The sequence below is a fragment of the Sminthopsis crassicaudata genome, chromosome 2 (assembly GCF_048593235.1).
Source record: "Sminthopsis crassicaudata isolate SCR6 chromosome 2, ASM4859323v1, whole genome shotgun sequence".
NCBI lineage: Eukaryota > Metazoa > Chordata > Mammalia > Dasyuromorphia > Dasyuridae > Sminthopsis > Sminthopsis crassicaudata.
The window spans coordinates 122269821-122292278 of record NC_133618.1 but is presented as its reverse complement, the minus strand read 5'-3'; the positions used below and the strand labels follow the sequence as shown (position 1 = coordinate 122292278).

General features: G+C 36.2%; 2 protein-coding genes and 1 long non-coding RNA gene across 3 annotated transcripts in view; 1 reads left to right on the top strand and 2 right to left on the bottom strand.

Moving 5' to 3' along the window:
* GKN2 (gastrokine 2) overlaps positions 1-16177 on the bottom strand; it is a 60640-nt gene extending 44463 nt beyond the window's left edge. The window contains exon 1 of the mRNA XM_074287146.1: positions 16043-16177. Coding sequence (XP_074143247.1) covers positions 16043-16054 — 12 coding nt within the window. The 5' untranslated portion in view covers positions 16055-16177. The remainder of the gene's footprint in view (positions 1-16042) is intronic.
* Positions 487-12452, bottom strand: LOC141554825 (uncharacterized). The gene is made up of 3 exons (XR_012485970.1): positions 12370-12452; positions 2925-2980; positions 487-626 (listed from the first exon to the last, which is right to left on the bottom strand). It is a non-coding gene; the product is annotated as an uncharacterized LOC141554825 (long non-coding RNA).
* Positions 12215-22458, top strand: part of ANTXR1 (ANTXR cell adhesion molecule 1) — a 288623-nt gene continuing 278379 nt past the window's right edge. Inside the window, exon 1 of the mRNA XM_074287148.1 lies at positions 12215-12869. Within this exon, the coding sequence (XP_074143249.1) occupies positions 12718-12869 (152 nt within the window). The 5' untranslated portion in view covers positions 12215-12717. The remainder of the gene's footprint in view (positions 12870-22458) is intronic.

The window sequence follows — 22458 nt, the reverse complement described above, 5'->3', positions numbered from 1 at the left end:
AAACAAAAGGAGAATTATAGCTAGCAGATCATTAGTGATTACAGAGGCTTGGACATGTTTGTAAGCAACTGAGAAAGATCTAGTATATAGGGAGAGATTAAAAATAAAATTGAGAATGGAGTTTATCTGCTAAAAGAAAAAGGAAAGGGAAAGACTATATCTGGGGGCTGGCTTTGGCAAATAAGAGTGTTATTTCTTCAACTGAGTCACAAATGAAGGAGATAGTGGGGAAGTTGTCTGAAGGATGTGTGAAGAAAAAGAAGTTCTCAGTGAACAGACTCAATTTTTAAAAAATGAAGTATAAGGCAAGTATAAGCTGAGGCACTAAGGAATTGGGAAGGGAAAGGAAGTTTTAGCAGAAGTTAAAAAGTTCCATAGTTCTCTTCAAATCTTCTGAGTTTCCTTAAATTGTTTATTTCCGCTCTTATTTCCATAATTCTTGGTATTCCCCCATGATTTCTTGATCCTCTCCATCTCTCCCTTTTCTTCTTTTTCCTCCTTTTCCCTTCTGCTCCTCTCCCTTTTCTTCTCTCTGGATGTTTCCTGGTATATGTCTCTGCCCCTCTACCTATCACTCTTAATTTGCTGATATACAAACTGGAACCAAGCTGGAGCATTACATCAACCTGGAAAAAATACACACAAACATACATACACATCTACATATACATGTACATATATACAGATGACAAAAATGTCCAAAATAATCTGAATTAAATAATATATTAAGTACAACAAGATGAAATTGAATAAGTATAAAATATAAAATCCTACAATTGTATAGTTGACTTTTTGAAGCCAAATATAGAATTGGGACATAATGGCTAGACAACAGTTCATCTTAAAATAATCTAGGGGTTTTAGTAAACTATTAGCACAATATGAATCGATAATTAGATGCAATTGCCAAAAAAGCTGAAATAATCTTATATTAATGGTGGTAATATTGTTCAGAAGGAGGATTGTTACAGTTTGACTTTGCTTTGTTCAGAAGTGTAGAGAATTCTGTTCAGTGTAGGGCACTGTTTTTAAGAAAGAACATATATAAACTGAAGCAAGGCACAATAGGAAATGAAGAATAGGAGGGAACTTTTAAAATATCACAAAGGGAAACAATTGAAGAAACTGGGTATACTTAGATTTGAGAAGAGAAGATTTTGGTGAATTATGATAATTATCTTTACATGTTGGCAGAATTATTATATGAAACAAAGATTAATCTCTTTTTTTCCCTTTTTACTTGATTCAAGAAGACAGAAGTAGAAGCAGTGGACAGAGATTAGAGAGACTGATTTAGGATTGGTGTAAATAAAAATGTCCTAAATTCACTTACCTATTAGCAATGGCCATTGTGAATTTGTCACATGTTTATTTTGAACTAGGTATTGCTACCCTGACCTTATTATCTACCTTGTAGGACTGTTATAAGGATCACATGATATAATAGCATGTAGTAAGTGCTATAAAATGTTAATTATTATTATTAAAATTATTATTAATTAGAGGCATTCAAAAGTAGATTGTACTGCTTAGGAAAGTAATGAGTTCTTTCATCTCTGGAGATCAAGAATTAGGAAGATGACTTATTGGAAATGTCACAGAAGAATTTCTGTTCAGGTATGTGTTAGAATAGATGACTTCTGAGATCTTCTCCAATTATGTTATTTTGTGATTTGGGGAGGTAAAAAGAAAAAAAGAGTATTGAGAAAGAGGGAGTGATCATAGGGATAAATACTGCAGAAAGTTCAAAGTAGATGAGAGGAAGAGGTTCTTAATGACCTTAGTCTCAGTAGACTAATAGAAACAGAAATCAAACCATGCAAGTTTTTGGAGAGTGAGTGGGTGGTGAGGAAGTAAATACAGTAAGCAAAAACCATACTTCCAAAAAGTTTGTCTGTGAGGAGGAGGAGAGATGGAATGATAAGTTTGAAAGATTGCAAAGATTAAGGAATGACTTGTATTTATGATATGGTTGGTCTGTGTGCATGTTTGCAGACTGAGGCAAAAGAGGGAGGGAAAGATTAAAGGAAAAAAAAAAAAGCTGTTTTATAGAGTGAAGTCCCACTGGAGATAGGAAGGAATGAATTCAAAGGCACAATGTTTCATTGTCAAGAAGGCCATTTCAAACACTGATACTTGGAGTAAAGAAGGCAGGATGAGAGAAACTACAGAGAGTTTCAAAAGAATGGCGAGAGATGTGAGATGGACTTAACTTTCCCAGTGAAGTAGAAGACAAAATGATTTGCTAAAGAGTGGTGGAATTGGAGTTGGAGCCTTTGGGAAAGAAGAGAAGATTAGTCACTGTGGAGGATGGAATAGGGAATGAGTCAGACATAAATACAAAACAATTGTGTCCAGTTGAGATTGGATGTCATTAATCTGTAATGGATCCAGTAATATCATTTTAATGACTTCCTCTAAAGGGACTCTTGACCATTTTTTGTATCATGGACCCCTTTGGCATTCTGGGGAAGCCTATGGATCCCACTCTCAATCACTATTTTAAAACCCCAAAACAAATTACAAGGCATTACAAAGGAAACCAGTTATATTGAAATAAAGATGTATTTTTTCCCCATGAAAGTTCATTGATTTCCTGTTCTAACAGCTTTTTTTTTTTTTTTTTTTAATTTTGTTGTAAGAGCAGAGATATCTAATGGTAAAGGAGATTTAAGATTTGGGAATTAACTGGGAAAAGTACTAAGTATTCAATTATATAAAATTCATTTAATGTAATTTTTCTTTGCTATATTACACTAGGGCATAATATACTCTCCCCAAAGTTCTATCCTGGTACTTGGTCATTACATGGGACTGTGGGTTTTTGGAGACTATGCCAGTAGAGTGTAAACTGATAGTTTTTAGCTAAAGGCTTTGAGTATGTTCTTATCAATAGATTGTCTCTTTCTGTGTTATCAACTCACCAAGTAAACAGATGCTTGTCATTGATAGAATGTCAACTTGGGAATGACTCCTTAGCCTTGTAAACCCATGAAAAAAAAAAGAAAAATATAATTCAACCTTCGGTTGAAATGGTCAATTTTTTTTTTTTGTAGTTATGGTGGCAGAATGACAAAAAAGTAAGAAAATGGTGCTAAGAATTACACAGATATGGATCATTAAAGTAACATTACTTTAACCACTGATACTCTAAAAGTGAGTTCTTTATTCAATGATCAACAAATGGATATACTACCAGAAGAAATAAATCATTCTAAGTATAAACACAACCTGAAAACAAAAAGGAAGTTGCAGTTACATGGAAAGATTGCTCACTAATTTTCTTGAAGAGTCAAATAAAGGACTTGGCCATAGAGTGGATTTTATTCTACATGTAAAGGTAATAAGATATATCATTTCATGAATCCTTGCATGATATCATATTGTAATGTTCATAGAAAATATTTGTAAAAAGACAACTGTGAAAATAATGTGCCAACATAAAGGCAGAGAATTTGTATGAGAAATGCAATAAGATCCTCTAAATAAAATCAGCATATACTTAAATATGAAGTAATTTTACAGTAAAGGTAGGCATAGGAAAAAGTAATCATATACAAAACAAAACACTGGGAAATGAAGGACTGGTGAAAGGAATGAAAAAGACACAAATTTTTATATACAATAGAAGTTTTATGTCATGACTTTCTAAGAGAGAGAGACATACAGAGAAAGAGAGAGAAAAAGAAAGGCAAAAGAAAGGAAGGAAGGAAGGAAGGAAGGAAGGAAGGAAGGAAGGAAGGAAGGAAGGAAAAAAAGAAAGATATAGGGGATGTTAGACATGATAGGTATCACATAGTGTTCCAAAAGGGTAATTTGATTATATTTTAGCCAATAGAAAAATGACTTCTTATTAATATGGGAATTATTCCATGATTATCTGTTTATGTGCAGTTAAGCCACTGATTTGTTAGAACTAAAAACCAAATTAATACTAAACTGGAAACAAAGAATAAAAGTGAGAAAAAAAGATGACAATATGACATTCACAAATAAGTAACTTTATCTTGACCTTTTTAATCAAGTTGCTGATTCTGGGAAATTAGGAAACAGATGGGAAAAAGGTCAGTACCTTTGTTTTATAGCCATTTCATTAAAAATTTTAACCAAACATAAACCAAATCCCATAGATAAAAAAGCACATAAAACCACTTTAGTCAAACAACACTTGATTTTTATCAAGGGAAAGATATGACAGTTAAAAACAGTGCTGGCTTGGATTGTAAACTCATGAGATCTTATGGAGAAGGATAGTGCAACATCAAATAGTATTGCTTTATAAAAGAAAAGGGAAATAGTTGAAGAAAGAGGTTATTGAAAGCCTGAGAAAAGTTCTTCATGAGGGCATTTAAAGATGGTATTGGAAGAAGAACAACAAACAGAAAAAAGATGGAAAATGTCTGTCAATATTTTTATGACAAACTGCCTTCACTGTCAAGTATAATAGAACTTCTATAGCTTGGACACTAACATCCCATATGAATTTATCAGGCAGTATAAATTGTATTGAAGAAAAGAAAAATGGGAAAAGCAGCTAGCTAAACAAGTATGTAACTAACTGGTGCAGTAGTTAGAGTATCCAGAATCAGGAAAATCAGAATTCATAGCCAGCCTCATACACTTGTTAGCTGTTTGATCTTAGATAATCATTTAATCATGTTTGCCTTAATCTATTGGAGAAGAAAGTGCCCAAGTCACTTTAGTATCTTTGCCATAAACAACAACAACAACAACAAAATTCCCTAAAAACAAACAAAATCAACCCAATCTACAAAGAACATTGACATACTAATTTCCTAATTCCCTGAAGATGTCAAAATTATCTTGAAGGAGGAAAGACATAATTTTTTGGATTTATTTTTCAATCATTAACACCAAATGAAGTAGAAGAGATATGTATATATTTGTTATTGTAATGAAGAAGATTCAGAACAGAATTCAAGGTAAAAAGGGACTTTCTATAGGTTCTGAAATTACTCTCGTCTGAGGATGACAATGTTGATTTCATCAATTCTGGCATAATGCAGTCTCAAGTGAAATGCTTTGACATATGCAAAGAGACATAAGCAAAGAAGGAATCTTTTTAAGGTGACATTTTGCTCTACCTAATGTAATACTTTTTTATAGTTGATAAGTATTAAGTATAGTGGGATTTTGCAATATCTACATTTAAATGGTACAGGGCTTAAGAATTCAGGCCTTGGAGGCAAGAAAGGATAAGTTCAAAGTCTGCTTCTGATTCTTTATGACCCAACACATTTGGGGTTTTATTGGCCAGGAACTGAAGTCCTTTTCCATTTCATTCTCCAACTCATTTTACAGGGAAGGAACAGGTAGACTGTGTTGTCAAGGGTCACACATCTAGTGTCTGAAGCCAAATTTGAACTCAGGAAAATAAGTCTTCCCAATTCTGATCCTGGCACTCTGTTCAGTGCACCACCTAGCTATCCAATTAAAGAAAATACACTTACTCAAAACACTTTCGCCTAACTATTCACCCAAGAAAAACTAAATAGGAGGGGAAGAGAAGAAGGCAACATTTATCTTTATGGGAAATATCTGTATCATTAAGATCATAGAGAATACAATTTCTGCTTTCTACTACTTAACTTCTATCCCTACCCCTAACTAAAAACATGTTCCATTAATTCAAATGAAATTTTAAAAAAATGACAGTCTTGAATTTTTGAAATAATATATTAGGTTACCTTGTTTTTATGGTTCACAATTAGTAGTTGCACAATCCTGAGGAAAACAAAACTGAACTAAACTTTAGCACACAACAGACAAGTCATCCTCACATGACTGAGCTGAGGTTATCTGCTCATTTGTGCCTACTCATTGTTGAAATAAATTGGTAGTAAGGATTGGATGGGGAGAGTCCAGAGGTATATTTTGTTATAAGGTCAAGAGAAGAAAAATGCACATGAGAATTTTTATAAACATGAATTCTTCATTGTTTCATGTACAGTTTCCATTTTAACTTAGAAATGTATGCCACACTTAAAAAGGGTTTCCCAAAATTCCTAGCACAATAAAAACTGATCTCTATTCCTGTCTCACAGAATTGTTGTGAAAAAAAAAAAAAAACACTAAGCCTTATAAAACATTTTATAAAATTCCACATAGAATGCACAGAATGTGTGCTGGTAAATGTTTAATAATCTCCAAAAAAGTGTATGCAGAACATACTTTTAAGTGTTACTTTTATTGTTAACATTTTCTCCATAATTTTTAAAGTCTAGGCAATAAAATAAAGTGGGAAATCAAGCCCTGATTTATAGCATTTCTCAATTTCTGAGGTTATCAGTGAAAATTCAACCACTGGGCTCTTGTGGACCTGTGGAGCTAGCTTCAGTACATTCCTGATTATATCCCTTTAAAGATATCAGCTATGATTTTTTTCCTTTTTATCACTGGGTTTAGGATAGTAGATTAGTTAGTGGGTGCTTATTAATTAAATGGAACAAAGCAAACTTTAATGGAAAGTTTTTGCTTTTTTAGTGAAGCTGGATTAGCAGGACCTCTTGGACTAGGATTGACTTTCTGAATTTAGTGTTGCTGTTGTTCAGTCTTTTTAGTCATGTCTTACTCCATGCCTCATTTGGGGCTATTTGGGCAAAGTTACTGGAGTGATTTGTCATTTCCTTTTCCAACTCATTTTACAGTTAAGGAAAGCAAGGGCAAACAGAATTAACTGACTAGCCCTTAGTCACAAAGCTAGTTAGGTATCTGAAGCTGGATTTGAACTCATAAAGATGAGTCCTTCTGAGTCCAGAGACTAAAGTGGAACAAGAGGGATTATAATCCTTCTCTCCATGTGGGGATCTTTCTTTGTTTGTTCTTGCTAAATTCAATCTGTTAAGTGATTAAATGGAACTGGGACCTTAAACATTGTGAGAACATTTTAGTTATGCTGGAGGCTGGAGACAATGACAACTCCTCCCCCCCAAAACAAAACAAAACAAAAAACAAACAAAGAAACAAACAAACAAGAAGGGTAACATAAGAACTTAAATGTCTTCAAAAGTTTTTGAGGGAGTTGAATAAGAAAATCAGAGAACCAAAGGGAGGATTAATTCTGTTCTTAAGGTTTAAAGAGGTGAAAGAGAAGGCAAAGTAACAATTACACTAATGCAAAAAAGAGGAAGATAGAAGTGAAATTTGATATTTATTAAAATAGGGCCATATAGAAAGAATAAAATGAAACAGAGAAAGAGCTAAGAAGAGGCACCACATGAGCATCATTCCTGTCTGAAACTGACAAAGGAGAGTCGAATCCACATACATACACAAAGAATTTAATATAGATTTTTTTGCTGGTTTTTTTTTTTTTTTTTTTTTTTTTTTTGAGGCAGTGTTATTTTAATCAACACTGTCTTCTGTGTTCAGAAATTCTGGGGAATTCTCTTCCCTTATTTCTTGTATGATTGTATTTAAGTTTTTTGATATGTGTACTGAGACATTTATCATTCTTAAATTGTTTCTACACATACTGATCAATGTTTTGCTTGCACAAATACCATGCTTTCTTTTAATGTTATTGCCTTTTGCTTCTTCCATATTATTCTCCATATCAGCTATCTTCTCTTTTGTTTCCTTGGTGAGACTTGCCACCATGGATTCAAGTTTGTTTTGCTGATTATTTCTGCTCTGTCAACTATAAATTCTGCTTTAGCAATTCTTATTTCTCTTTTAAACCACTCAGGAACATTCTGGTGGTTCCATGCTCTCTTGTGATCCCATAGGGTCTTCTGGATTAATTTTCTTTGCCTCATAATACTTATTCATAAATGACTGAACTAATTCTCCTAATTTGGAGACCTTTTTTATTTGTTACTATTTTCTTCACTTCAAGATCTTTGAGTTTTCTTTTTCCTTAAATCTTTGATAATTTCAGTATTTTTTTTTCTTTATTTTCCCTTATTCCTTACTTTTTATCTCTCTTTGATGGCAATCTCAACCACCTTCCAGGTTGGGCAATTTATGGTTCACCAGCATGTCTGACCTAAGTGATTTCTGGGAGAACAGAATCCCCCTCAACTGGATACTGGGCTTTTTCCCTCAGGGATAGTGGATATTAGGTTGCCCTTCACACACACCTATCCTGTCTTAATACTCTTTGTTCCTCCGCTCTGCGGCTGAGCTCTGCTGTGACACAGAAGTATTGTCCTCCTCTCTCATATTGTGTTCCTTGTTTCTATCATAATCTGAGGCAAAGGCCAATCTTGTAGCACTGGAATAAGTGGAGGGATAGAGAAACTGGAATGTAGAGTTAATTCCATTTCTGATTTATTCTTCAATAGCTCCCATTTCTTTTCCAATTTTTTTCAATCATTCATTCTTTAATAGCTCTCATTTCTTTTCCAATTTTTTCTAGCATTCATTTTACTAAAAAAAAAAAAAATCCTTAAAAAACAAACAACAAAAAAAAAAACCTTGCTTCATCTCTTCCAGGAATCCTAATTGAATATGTGCCCTTCTTGACTCCAAAAGTTAGGGTGAATATCCCTATCACCAGAATTACGTGTTATAATAAGATTCTTTTTTGGTTTTGTCTATTTATTCTTCCAGCCTACTTCTTTCTTTCTTTCTTTATTTTTGTTAGGCTCAGGCTCTGCACTTCTGAAGCAAAAGTCTGTATTGATCCTGTTACTTTATTTTTGGGAGGTATTGAATATGTTATTATGCAGGGACAGTTCAAGCGAGAGTTCAGTGTTCCAAATATGGACTGGTCTGAGAAAATCTGATAATTGAGCCACCAGTCAGAAATCTATAAGTTACTGACCTAGGTTTGGAGTTAAGCATCAGTAGATTGCTGGACTCAGATAATACTGTTGATCTGGGATTCTTACCCCAGTTATTCCTTTGAAGGCTTCAGATTGGATTAGAAGCTAGAATTGAGATCTTACTCTACTTCTGAGGTCAGTCTCAGACCTTTTCTGTTTACCTATACTCTTGCTCTTTGGTTGGTATATAGATTAGTGAGGGCTTGGTACCACTTTTTGACCCCTCGTCCTGATACCTACCTCAGTCCAATCTGAATCTATAACCTAGAATTAGATAGTGAGTAGAAAAAGTTGCAGGTTGGCAACTGTTCCTGTATTTTGCATGAGGTTGTATCCCAGTATGAGTCTAGGACATTGTCTTGCCATGGTCCTGGACAGACCCTGCTTCCCAGTTTTCACAGGTCTCTCTCCCTATGCAGACCTGGTTTGGACAATGGCTCACTGTGATTTTTTTTTCTTGTATTTCCCAATCACAATTTGTGTTGTGTTTTCTACATCTTTTTGAAGTGGTTTATCTAGGAGAGAGTGGGGGAAGTTCATGCTTTTTCTTACTACCCTGGCATTTTGGCACTTGCTGGAACTCTATCTTCCCAGAAATCAGCAGGAGTCAGGATCACTAAACGTCTTTATTCTAGATCTTTACCGTCGCCTCCAACGCCAGGTCACGAGTGCGACTGAGCATGAGTTCCACCACCCAAGTTTCTCCTACTCCTCCCACACAAGTCACTTCCCCCTCTTTGTCCCACCAATCAAGTCAGCAAGAACAGCTGGGGAGGGTCAACCTTCAAACAAGTTAATAGGGAACCGTCCAATTGGCAATTAGTCTCACGTGCTTCTTTATCCAAGTGCATTGCTCAGTTCTAGCCCTTTACAGGCACTGTTACAAACTTTTCATTTAAATAACAACGTTTTTTGCTATCCTCTTTCCCAAGAAATTTTCCTTTGCTTTGTCATTTTCCTTATATCGCTTTTCTTCTAGTCTTCTATTTCCTATTTGAGTGCTTAAGCTTTTTCAATCTCTTATAAATTAAAAGTGTTTGGAGTGCCAAATTTAACCTCCTCATCTAGCCCATTTCTAAATTAATGATGCTGTAAATATTATTCTATTTTTCCTTATTGCACTGGGTAGTTTTTTTTTTTTAAATTCTGAGCTTAGCTTACAGAAATGACAGTTCACAAAGGAAATCATGTTGAGCAGAAATGATGTATGATAGGAACTGATCTGTGTTTTGTCATGAAGTCCAACCTGAACCCCTGTCTTTAACCTTAATTTAGACCCTGATTATTTTCTGCGTGTACTCTTAGAATAGTCTTTCTGTTTCAAGTCTGTCCCTCTGTCCCTATTCCAATACATCTTTCATACAGTTGCCAAGGTGATTTTCCTAAAGCAAAAATATGATCATACTATTCACCTGCTCAATATATGTATTTCTCTATTGCCTCCAGACAAAATGTAGACTTCTAATATGGATTTTTAAAATCCTGTACTACTTGCACAACCTTTTCCTTCTCTGTCTCTCTCTCTCTCTTGCCCTCTACATATATATATATATATATATATATATATATATATGTGTGTGTGTGTGTGTGTGTGTGTGTGTGCATAGAATACACATAAACATACATATATGTGTGTATATATTGTAAATGTGTTTTATGTGTGTACATATATGTTTATATATATCATGCATACACATATTATATCAAAAACTGACTTCTCTCTATTTTTCAAACTTGTCTCCTTTTTCTTGTCCAAACTTCATGCTCAGAATATATTCCTTCCTTCCTTCAAGATGAATCTCAAACACCACTTTCTACATGAAGTACCTCCTCCACTCAGCTAAAAAGAACAGAATATCAAACAAAATCTTGGAGCTAGAAGGGAAAAACTTCAAGCCAGCATGCTATAATGATTGTTACCCAACTTAGAATCAAGATATTGTTGTTGTTCAGTCCTTCAGTTATTTTTGATTCTTCATGACCCTATCTACCATACTGTCCATGGGATTCTCTTAGTAAAGATACAAGAGTGGTTTGCCATTTCTTTTTCCAGTGGATTAAAGCAAACCAAGGTTAAATTACTAGTCCAGGATCACACATCTACTAAATATGTGAGGGCAGATTTGAGCTTCAGGTCTTCCTGTGCCATCATTTGGCTATGGCCTGTGAGATCTAGAACCTACAGATCTCTCAAATTCACAAGGTTACCACAAATTCATATGGACACGTACATGTTGGAATAGGACATTTGCCTAAGACCAGACAAAAAGAGACATGAAAGAGCTAGAACAAATTGAGGTTTAGGTTAGACCTGTGATTTATTTAGATGCCATGTGTTCAGGCACAGATCTGGAGTGGAATAATGGGCCAAATGCCCCTCCTTCACCCAACTCTTGGCAAGCAGCTCAAAGCAAACTTGCACAACTGGAACCAGAAAAGAAAGACAGTGGGGAGGGAACAGGTGGTCCCCTTTTGTACATTAATTGGGTCACCAATCCCTACCACCAAGAAGGGGAATTTTAAACTAGAATTACAGTCTTTTCAGCAATGAATCATACATGGCCAAAAGAAAATTCCTCCCAAAACTTTCACATGGTCACCCAATATTAAGAATAGTGACTGAGAATACTCAATTGGAATGGTCCTCCACTACACTTGAAATAAAGTCAACATTAGACTATTTGCAGATTTTTATATCCTAGCACTTCCTTTCCTCAGTCCTCTTTCTGATTGCTTTTATTCATTTATCAGCTCCTTTCTGAAAGTGTATTGCTTTCAATGGGATTCAGAAGTTTAGATCTGTCCTTTTCCTGATGATTTCTGTACACAGAGCATCTGATAGCTCAGTGATAATTTGGTAATTCATTTTTTTCATTTTATGTATATAGAAATTAAGGAGCTCTGTGAATAGAATGCCAGGTCTAGAGTCAGAAAAACTCTTCAGATCTGACTTCAAATACTTACTAGCTGTGTGACTCTGGGCAAGTCACTAAACCCTGTTTGCCCAGTTTCCTCATCTGTAAAATGGGCTAGAGAAGAAAATAGCAACTCTTTCTAGTGTCTTTGCCAAGAAAACTCCAAATTAGATCACAATGAAGGGTCCTCTCATAAAGAGAGGCTATAATTTACCCAAAGTTGTGCAAGTAGTAAATAGCAGAGTAGATCATCCTTAATAACTAGACCTATGTGCTTTGCACTCAGGCCCTTAATATTTTTTTTTCTTTTGTATTTGAGTAGAGTTAAAGCACAAATCTCTCCAATTCCAAACTCTCTCTATGAGTAGTTAGTGCCCAAGAATGACAGGATTACTTTTGTGACTTTAGAACTGTGTATTCCACCTCCCACAACTCCCAAATAATTGACCAGAGTACAGCAAGAACTTTTTCTTCAGAGCACATGGTCCCAAATAAACTCAATTCTGGTGAAAGCCAAAGCTTTTCTCTATCCAGTCTTCACCATTAGATGGCAGGCGTTGTCTTTTTTTAACTGGAAAAGTAAAGTTAAATTAAAAGGGTGGAGGGAGAAAGAGGGAGAATTAAAGAAAGAATTCTCCTTTCCAAGAACAATTTGAAAAACCCACCTCATTTATTTTCAATCTGAGACAAAGAATTGTCAGGAGTTAGAATCTCCAATGGCAAAACTCAGAGACTTTTTTTGCTTTCTGAGGTCTTAACCATCCAAAGTCATGAGAAGTCCCTTTAAAAAAAAAGTGAAATACTGTATTGTGAATCTTGAAATCTGAAACCGAGAAACAGAATTGCAGGGGAAAGAAGGAGGAAAACCTTGAACTCTTCCAGACAATTGCTTCCAGGGGAGTTTCAGAAAGAAAAAAGAAGCAGCAAAAAGCAGAGCAGAACTTTGAATGGCTTATTTGTGAGGAGATTTCAGGAACTTTCTGAAGACCATTCTTTCCTCTTTTCTGGATATAATGGCTATTGTGGAGCAAAGAGCCCTTAGGATTGGATTCAAGTGTCTCTCTTTAGCTACTTTTGTGCTTGTTTGTGCTGGACAAGGTGGAAATAGGGAGAATGGGGGTCCCGCCTGCTATGGAGGATTTGACCTATACTTCATTTTAGACAAGTAAGTGATTTTGGTTATTTTGCTTGCAGAAGATTGTTATTTGACCCATTTTCAGGGTAAAGGTTAGAAGTCCCTTGCACTCTAGAAAACACTCCGACTTTCACTTTATTTTTTTGCATGGTTGGTAATGAATCCAAAAGTTTAGGACCTTAAAAAGTCCCAAACACAGGCTGAGCCCTGCTTGGTAATTTAGCATCCTTAGCAAGAGCAGGCTAAATGTGGCTGTTGCTAGGTCTAGGGGAATTGCCTGGATCTTCTACTGTAAGTCTTTGTTAGGACTTGTACAGACTACTATTCAGCTTCCACCACTACCTTAGAGTCTGCAAAGGGGAAAACTCTCTGATTTCTAAGCATCCTTCTTTCCCAAATGCTGATCTTCATTCCTCAAGAAAAGATGATTCCCTCTAATAACTGAGGCATTTACAGGGCTACCTTTAAGTCTTTAAGGTCTTTTAAGGCTACCTTTAAAGTCTGCTGGAAGAATTGGTTGTACTCTCTCCATGTTCTATTCACATGCTCAGGGTGAGATGCTTTTTGATATTGACAGCTCTGCTATTTCAAGAAGTGTAAATATTGTTAATATCTAAGTTCTGCTCTTTGCTACCTGGGCAGTTTTGGAAAAATCACTTCCTCTCCTTCAGCCTCAGTCTATAAAATTAACAAATTGTACTAAACAAGCTTTAAATTCCTCTGCAGATCTACATTTTATAAAGATATTCAAAATGGCTGAATTAATTTTTCCTGCAAGGTATGATTTATTTTTTAAATCATCCTATTTAAAGCTAAAAAGGGGCTTCAGAAAAATTTTAAGGCTGCTTTCTATTCTCCTAAAAGATAGTGAAACATAAAAAAAAATTGAAGCGGAAGAGGAAAGAAGGAATTATGGAAATAAGCATTTATTAAAGTCCTACTATGTGCCATATACTTTTAAAGTAGCTCACTTGTTGGAAATGGGGAAGGGAAGAAGCACTTATTAAGTACCTACTCTGTGCCAAACACTGCTAAATGCATTATGAATACTCTCTTATTTGATCTTCACAGCAATCTTGGAAGATAAGTACTAAATTACATCTCTGTTTTACAGTTAAGAAAACTGAGGCAGAAAGAATTTAAGTGACAGCTAAAGAATATCTGAGGTCCCATTTGAACTCAGGTCTTCTAGATTCCACCTCTAGTACACTATTCATTGCAACAATTTGCTGCTACCTAATTGGATGCTCTAGGATCTGAGATGGTTAGAAGCAGAAAGAGAATCCCTGGAAAAAAGATGTAGAGGACAGATTAGATTTCAGATTTTAAAAATGAGGAAACTGAGACCAGGTGAGAGAAAGATACTTGCTCAAACTCAGACGATACTGTTAGCAAGTAACAGAGCTAAACTTCAAATTTAGCCCCTAGCTTCACATCCAAAGCTCCTCCCATAAGATGCTACTTTTCTCTCCAGTAATATGATACATATTTAATGGAGAGAAAGTAGTGAAAATAACGGAGTGCATATGTTTAATTTTTGACTAACATGAGGCCACAGTTGGGGCAGGAGATACTTGGAGAAATTTTGGATTTCATGACTAATATGAAGGTTGTGAGATTTAATCAACAAAGTAGAAAGTCCAAACAATTAAACACTTCCCAAATTTTAACCTAGGGCAAAGCCTCAGTTATTTCAAGAAATTGCTAGAACATCTGCTGAATAGTGAAGAAAAGAAAGAGTTCTCATAAAGAAACTTAAACTTATTGGAAGATCTATCCATTTGATAATATCAGGAAAGCCACTTGCCATGGTAGTGAGATGAATTTTACAGGCTGAAAAGTATTTAGAAGCTTGGAAATAATTTTTTAAAGAGCCCTGAACAAATAAGATAGTCAAATATACCCCAAATGTGCTTTTCAATAGCCCTGGATAGATAAAGGCATATGAAAATATATCTATATACATATATGTTTACATATGTGTGTATATACATGCACATAGATACATGTGTGTGTGTTGGGTTAGGATGTGTGTGTTTTTCCTTCTCTTCCATAAAAACTGTTTTGAACTTTGGATTGTCCAACTGAAAAGTGAGAGCTTTCACTGGAAGATTTATGAGAAGCTAAATCCTGAAAACATGCTCTTCTACTGAGAAATGGAATTTCTTTTGTTCCTTCCAGCCACAGAGAGCACCAGCTTGCAAATTCCATTGGCTATACCTCAAAGCCCTTCCCTGGGTTCTTGTCCTCAGGGCTACTCCTTTCTTTCTGCCTTAAATCCTGAACTTCCCATTCCAGAGGGAGATGCTCTGTTCACATTTGATTCACATTAACATTTGAAGAGAAGTGATCAGGGGACTTATATGGTCTTAAACTCAGATAGCAAGAATAACAGAAACTTCGTATGAAAAAAAATGTTGGATTAGCAGTTTCTACCACTATAAAATATATTTCAATATATATGTTTATTATTAAATATTAATAATATCTAGCATTTCTATAAAACTTTCAAGTTTACCAAGCACTTCATATGTTGTATTATTTGATCCTTACAATAACCTATAAGGTAGGTGCTATTATTTTACTCAGATTTCATAATTGAGGAAACTGAGGTTCAAAGAATTGGAAGTGATTTGTCAAGGATCACACAATATTGGGGAGGATTTGAACTCAGGTCTTCCTATCTCCAAATGTAGCACTCTATCCAAAAAGCCACCCCCTGTTAGTTAGATGAAAGTTAAATATGGTACCTCAAGAAAGAGACCTCAAGGTATATTATTTACATAGTTCTGAGACTGGGAGAGGTAGGGAATTCAATTCTATGTAAATAAGTGCCCTTAGTCATCAGAACTTGGTCTGTTTCCTCCTGGAAAACCCCTCAAACAAAAAGAGGGCAGTTTTGATGGTATGGATAACATGCTCAGAACTGAAACTTAAGATTTTAAGATTGACAGAAGGACACTTAAAAGAGGATCTAGTTGGCAAGTGACAGACTTACACCCACAAACCCCTTTAAGGTGGCCCTTCAACAGAATAAAATGTAGTTGAGAAATATTTAACAAAAAAATACAACAAAGATAATATTAATTGCTGAGCCCTACAGAGATTTGCTTTTGTTTGTTTGACACCAATGATTCAGTCCAACATCTTCTCCCCATTTTATAGATGATATAACTGAGCCTGAGAAAAATTAAATTGCTTACCCAAAGTGACATGAAGAGTCAGGAAGAGAAAGAGGTTTTGAATTTGACTCCAAATGTATCACTCTTTTGACTATACACATCATTGCAGCTCAACTTGGCTTAGCCCATCCTTTGCATGTTGCTCCTTCTTGCCCATCTGGATCATAGCTCTGTTTATAAATTTTATGTGCTTTGGCCAGAGGATGAGTTGAGTCAAAGGGCCAAGAGATACAAAATGTGCAATTGGATAGTTTGCTGAACTTGGAATCAGAGAACTGGTTTGAGATCCCAACTCTGATGCTTACTATCTAGGTAACCATGGGCAGGTCATGGCAAATCTCCCTCAGCCTCAGTTTTCTTACCTGTAAAATGTAGATAACCTTTTCACTGCTTGTATAACATAGGTTTTTGTTAGGGAAAGTACTCCATAGACCTAAAAGCACTAAAAAAAGGCCAAACCTACAATTTTATTGTTATAGGAAAATCTCTTCTCTAGTTCAAGCAAATAAGTAACTCCTAGAGAGCTCCATGGGCAGTGAAGAGTTAAATGACTTACCCACAGTCACATAGGTAATCTCAGAATAAGGATGTGAGTCCAGATATCCCATGGTTAACTCTTAAGTCTCATCCTGCTCAAAAATGACTTCTTACTAACTTAGTATAGAAAGCCTGGAAAAAAGAAAATGAAAATCTATCTCTTCTGTCCTGCAAGGGTTCTTAAGAAATGATTTATTGGTGGGGAGTTGCTGCTATTGTGCACCCAACCAGTGGGCTGTAGGAATCCAAATGATTCATTGCCTTGGGGCTTCCCAAAGCCATGTGTTGCTTCTTTCAGCTTGCTAGAACTATGTCTCCAAATTGTAAGCAATTGATTGCAGTTGAGTATCTTTTTACACTCCCTTACAACTACTTTTCTTCCTATGATTGATTTTCTCTTTATTTTGATAAAATGAAAGTTTCAGTTAGTTTTTATTCTCAATAAAGATGCCACTCTGTCTTTGTGGGAACTCTGTATATTCATATATATATATATATATATACGTATATATATAATATATTCATATATACACACACATATATCCACACAAATACACACATATAATATATATACACACAAATAACACACACATATATATTATATATTCATATATACACACATATAATATATATACACACAAATACACACACACACACACACACACACACACACATATATATATATATATATTTATATTTAGTGGAACATCATGTTTGTTCAATCTAGAGCAAAAATTCCTTAATGATAACCTAGAATACCACAGTAACACAATAGGGCATTATTAGTAGCTCCAAAGACTAGACTGATAGCTTGGCTGGCACAGTGCTTTAGTGATGGAATTTCATGTTCATTTAAACATACTTTTCTGGTTATAGTCAAAAGAAAGCATAGTGCTGGGAATTCAATCAGGCTTTCCCCCTTTCTCTTATGTAATTTGGAATGCCACTAACCAGAGGAAAAACTTCCTAGCACTTAGAACTGCCCCCAAAGAGCAATGAGCTATCCTGAGAGGTAGTGAATCCTTTATCAGTGGAGATCCACAAATGAAGACCAAATGACCTGCTGTAAAGGTATCATAGCTCTGTTTATGTCTGATTTGGACTAGGTGACCCCAGAGATAATTTTTAAGTTTTAAAAATTAGTGATCCTGTGATCCTAAAGACAGATGATCCGTATAATATAAGCTCCTTTTAATCCCAGTTGAAGACATATCTCATGGAGAATATTCTTGGGGTGCTGTAACTTATTCTCTAACCTATCAACAAAATCTTGGGTCCATTTTCTCTTTGGCAGATCTTTGTAATTGTGTTGATTTCATATTGGTCCAGCTTGTGAAAGACTGCCAATTTCTTTAGAGAAGGGAATATCTCTGTGTGTGTGTGTGTGTGTGTGTGTGTGTGTGTGTGTGTGTGTGTGTAGTATTCTAATATTTATCTTTAACAAGTTAACCTCTATTCTTGTCCCTGTATATTTTAAGCCTTCCCTTCATGTGCTGCCATGTACCTTTGTCAGACATATATAAGCCCAAACAATTTTTTAAAAAATTAATTTGAGTCATCAATGATCACCCAAAGGTTTGTTCAAGATAGTCAATAACAAGAATTCATTATTTGGTCTCATAAAAGCTTTTATTTAACATATTAATGTGACAACTTCCTCCCCTATTCCACAAGAAGGTTGCTCAATACACCTCCCCACTGTCTTCAGCCCAGTTTCTTTCTTCTCTGTTCTGCTACCATCTTCCTAACTTTCATCTACAATCATCTGTTAATTTCTTCTTGAACAATGTCTTCATCTCCTTTAATCCAGTCAAGCAATCCTACTTTTTGGCTTCATTTGGACCGATGATATGTCAGAGTTGGAAAACTATCTAATCTAACCCCTTTATTTCATAGATGGGGATAGGAAAATGACTTATTTAAGGTCACACAGATAATAAAGGGCAGAGCTGGGATTAAAAAAATGTCTTCTGACTCCAAATCCAGGGCTCTTTCCTTCCTATTAAATCATTACTTCAGGAACATGTGCAAACTTCATGATAGGAGGGAATAGTTTAGATGGACACGCTATCTTGGTTCTTTTTTTTTTTTTAATGCCTTTATTTACTTGGAATGTTTTTTTGCCTAGTGAAATTCTTCATTTCAGCCAGCATTTATTACGTGCCTACAGTATTTAGGGTACTATATCCAGTTTGGGGATATAAGGACAAAAAAGGAAGATAAAAAATCTGAAAAGAATCAATGCTCCAAAGGAGTATATGATCTAGCAGTAGTGGGGCACAGGGTGCAAAAATATAAACAGATAACTATGAGATTGAATGTGAGAAATGCAAAGGAAAGATCAAGATAAGGTATTATCAGATATCTGAGAAGAGAAAGATAGCTTTTACTTGGGAGATGAAGAAATCACCATAATGGATGACATTTATTTAGTGCTTTAAGACTTAAAACACATAAAGCAGCTGAATTTTGCCTTGAATGAAGGACTCCTATCATGGCCACCTAATTGGTTTCCCTGCTTCCAGTCTCTTTCATTTCCAATCTATCTTATACATTCCATAATCATTTTTCTAAGGAATGTACTTCCCCTGTTCAAAATCCTATATTTGCTCCCTTACCATCTATGAGATAAAATATACCCTCCTTACAATGGCACTCACTAATCATTCCAACCTCATTTTATAGAATTTCCTTTCATAGATTCTATGTTCTCATAACTCCAGACAATTAAATGTTCCCTGAATCACCATCTTCAATTTATATTCATTCAAATTGGAACAAGATTGTAAAAGTCCTTGAATGCCAGGAGAAGGAATATAGCCTTTGAGGAGCCATGAAATAATTTTGAGAATCATGGACATCATTAGGCATGATAGGGTAAAGGGAGGAGACATCACAGGCAGGCAGCTCTATTAAGATACAGTTTCTGATTAGTTTCAAATCAGGCCTAGTTAGGAAACTATTGTAGTTGTCTGTGAAGACCGAGTTAGCACCCTGGATGCCTTAGAGTCAGCTGGAGTCAGGATAAGCAAAAGTCCTTGGTCTTTATTCTTGGTCTTAGGGGTAGAAGTGAAGGGAATGGATGCAGGATCTCCATGACCATCCTTCTCCTCATCTACTGCCAAAGTGACTCTGGCTTGTCTTATTCCACCCCCTAATCCCTCCCACAATTGTCTGTATACACCAAAAGATGGAGCCAGCACAGAATAGGGGGAAGGGCCATTTCCAAGCATAAGCTAATAGAGTATTGTCCAATGGGTAATTAGCCTTAAGTGCTGGGTTGTCTGAATCCAGTTCACCTACTCAAAGTTTCAGTCCTTTACAATTATCTGAGAAGATGAAAATTCTTAATGGTAAGAATTTGAGAATTGAGAATTAGGATGCACTCAGTTGAGTGACATTTTGAGCATAGATTAATAAAGATTTGATAAATGATTTAATGTGGGAGGGAAAGGAGAGAAGAGTCAGAAAAGACTATTGTGTTGGACCTGGGTGAAATGGAAGATAGTGATATCAACAGAAATGGAGAAGCCAGTATTTGGGGGGAAAGGGAAATAATTTGTTCAGTTTTGAATACGTGCAGTTTGATGTGCTTGTGGGAACAAGTGGGTCTCCCAGGATTGAAGGAGGAGGTTTGGCTGGAAGTTGAAAATGCAGAGGAGCTGTGGGAGACAATGAGATCAGGAGTCATCCGCATAGAGGCAATCACTGAAGATCCCAATATGAATGAGATCAAGGGAGACAGTAGAGAGAAAAAAAATGCTTAAATTCAGAACTTTGGAGGATAACCAGCTGTGGGAGGAAAATAAAGAGCCAAGAAATAGAAAAGAAGCAATCAAATAAGTAGAAGAGAAATTTGTATTGTGTCACTGAGGGTAAGGAGGGAGAGAAGAAGAGTGATTCTATGTCATGTCCATGGAGAAGGAGAAAAACAAAACAAAACAAAACAAAACAAAAAAAACATTGGTTTTAAGATAGGGACATAGAGATTACCCTGAAGATCGAGCAGATGGTGGCAAAAGTAGAGAGAAGGTATATAGACCATTAAAATTTTTGGCAGTGAAAGGAAGGAGCAATAAAACAGGATAATTTCAGAATACTAGAGTCACCTTGATCCAAGATGTATTGAATCAGAGTTTATGCCTATTTGAAGAAGTAATAAACAAACACATATATGTATGTATGTATGTATATAGTGGTACCTCAATACCCATTAATTGGTTCTAGAAGGCTTCACAGTGGTGAAAACGATGAGTATCAAAAGCATTTATCCCTTAAGGAGTGCATATCTCATTCACAGACTAATAACCATCCTCCCCAACGGGGCTTCCAGTTTTCAAGAAACAAGCCAGTCCAGCCTAATCGGCTCCTCCTTTCTTAATCCAAACACGTTCTGAGAAGAACCACAGCCTTTATATTCCCTGTCTTTTACACACACACACACACACACACACACACACACACACACACACACACACACACACATACACACACACACACTCCATCCATGCCTTCCAGGCTTCCTTGGGGTGGGGAAAAGTGCCTGGAAGTGGAGGAAGAAACTCCGCTCGCATGTACTCCCCTGCCCAGAGCCCTGGTTCCTGCCTGGCGCTCAGGGCTGCCAGGGCTCCTGGGTTTGCCACCATCACCTCTGCCTGAGCTCTCACTGCTGCTGCTCCCACCACCACTGTTGCCCCTCTGGCTGCTTCTCCTCCTGCTGACTGCTCCATACCCTTCCAGTAGGAGACTACGTGTTGCAGCCATTCTGTCCTGCAAGAACTACCCCATTCACAATCTCTGCATTGTGGGCTCCACTCCTACAGTCCCACCTTCGCTGGGGGCCAGCTGCCCCGGAGGGCAATAGCAGAGGTAGGGGCTGGGCAGCACATCTGGCCAGCCTCCTATCTCTCACCCCCAACCAAAGCAACAACCAGATGTAAGGAGTGACTAGCAAGCATCAAGTGCTGAACCACGTTTTTCCTCATTGAAATGTGTCAAAAACTAAATTCAATGAGTTTTAAAGCACACAATGCACATGATACACACATACATATGCACAAATATAAAAGACAGATGAAAGCAGAATGGATGGAGTTTCAAATTTTAGCTAATTATACTACACTGGATCTTAATTTTTGGAATCTGTTTCCATTGAAAACTATTGGTGGCACAGTAGTGAGAGAGAGTGCTGGCCCAGGAGCCAAGAGGACCTGAGTTCAAATGTAGCAACAGATGCTTATGTGAAGCTGGGCAAATCACTTGAGTCTGTTTGCCTCAATTTTCTCATCCGTTAAATCAGCTAGAGAAGGAAATGGCAATTCGCTCTAGTATCTTTGCCAAGAAAACCTCAAATGGGGTCAAGGGGCCATGACTGAAACCATTCAACTTAGTCAACTCACTCATTTATCATTCAGTGTGAACCAGGTGTTCAATGAAGATAAAGTGAAAAATGTGGTTTCTTTTTTCCAGGAGCTTGTCATCTAACTAATGGGGGAAAGCAAATAAAAAATGAGAATAAGATAAAAATAAAAATAATATGGTACTAAATTTATAGAGGAACGGAGGAGCACAAAACCAGAGAATGGTTGTCATGGCATAGATGAAATTAATTAAGAAAGCTTTTTGCATTGGGTCTTAAAGAAAATCCTATCTGCAAATTTACAAGGCGACAGGATGGAATTCAAAGGAGAACACACATAAGTGTGAAGAAAAACAAACAAACTTGATTTGGTTAAGTAAGTAAGGACCAGTCAAGGAACAGTATCTTTGTAATTAGAAGATGCTATTACTGGTGACATCAACACTTCTGAGAATATATGCGTCAAAGTGGGCATTTTATCTTTTCTTCTTCTTCTTCTTTTCTCTCTCTCTCTCTCTCTCTCTCTCTCTCTCTCTCTCTC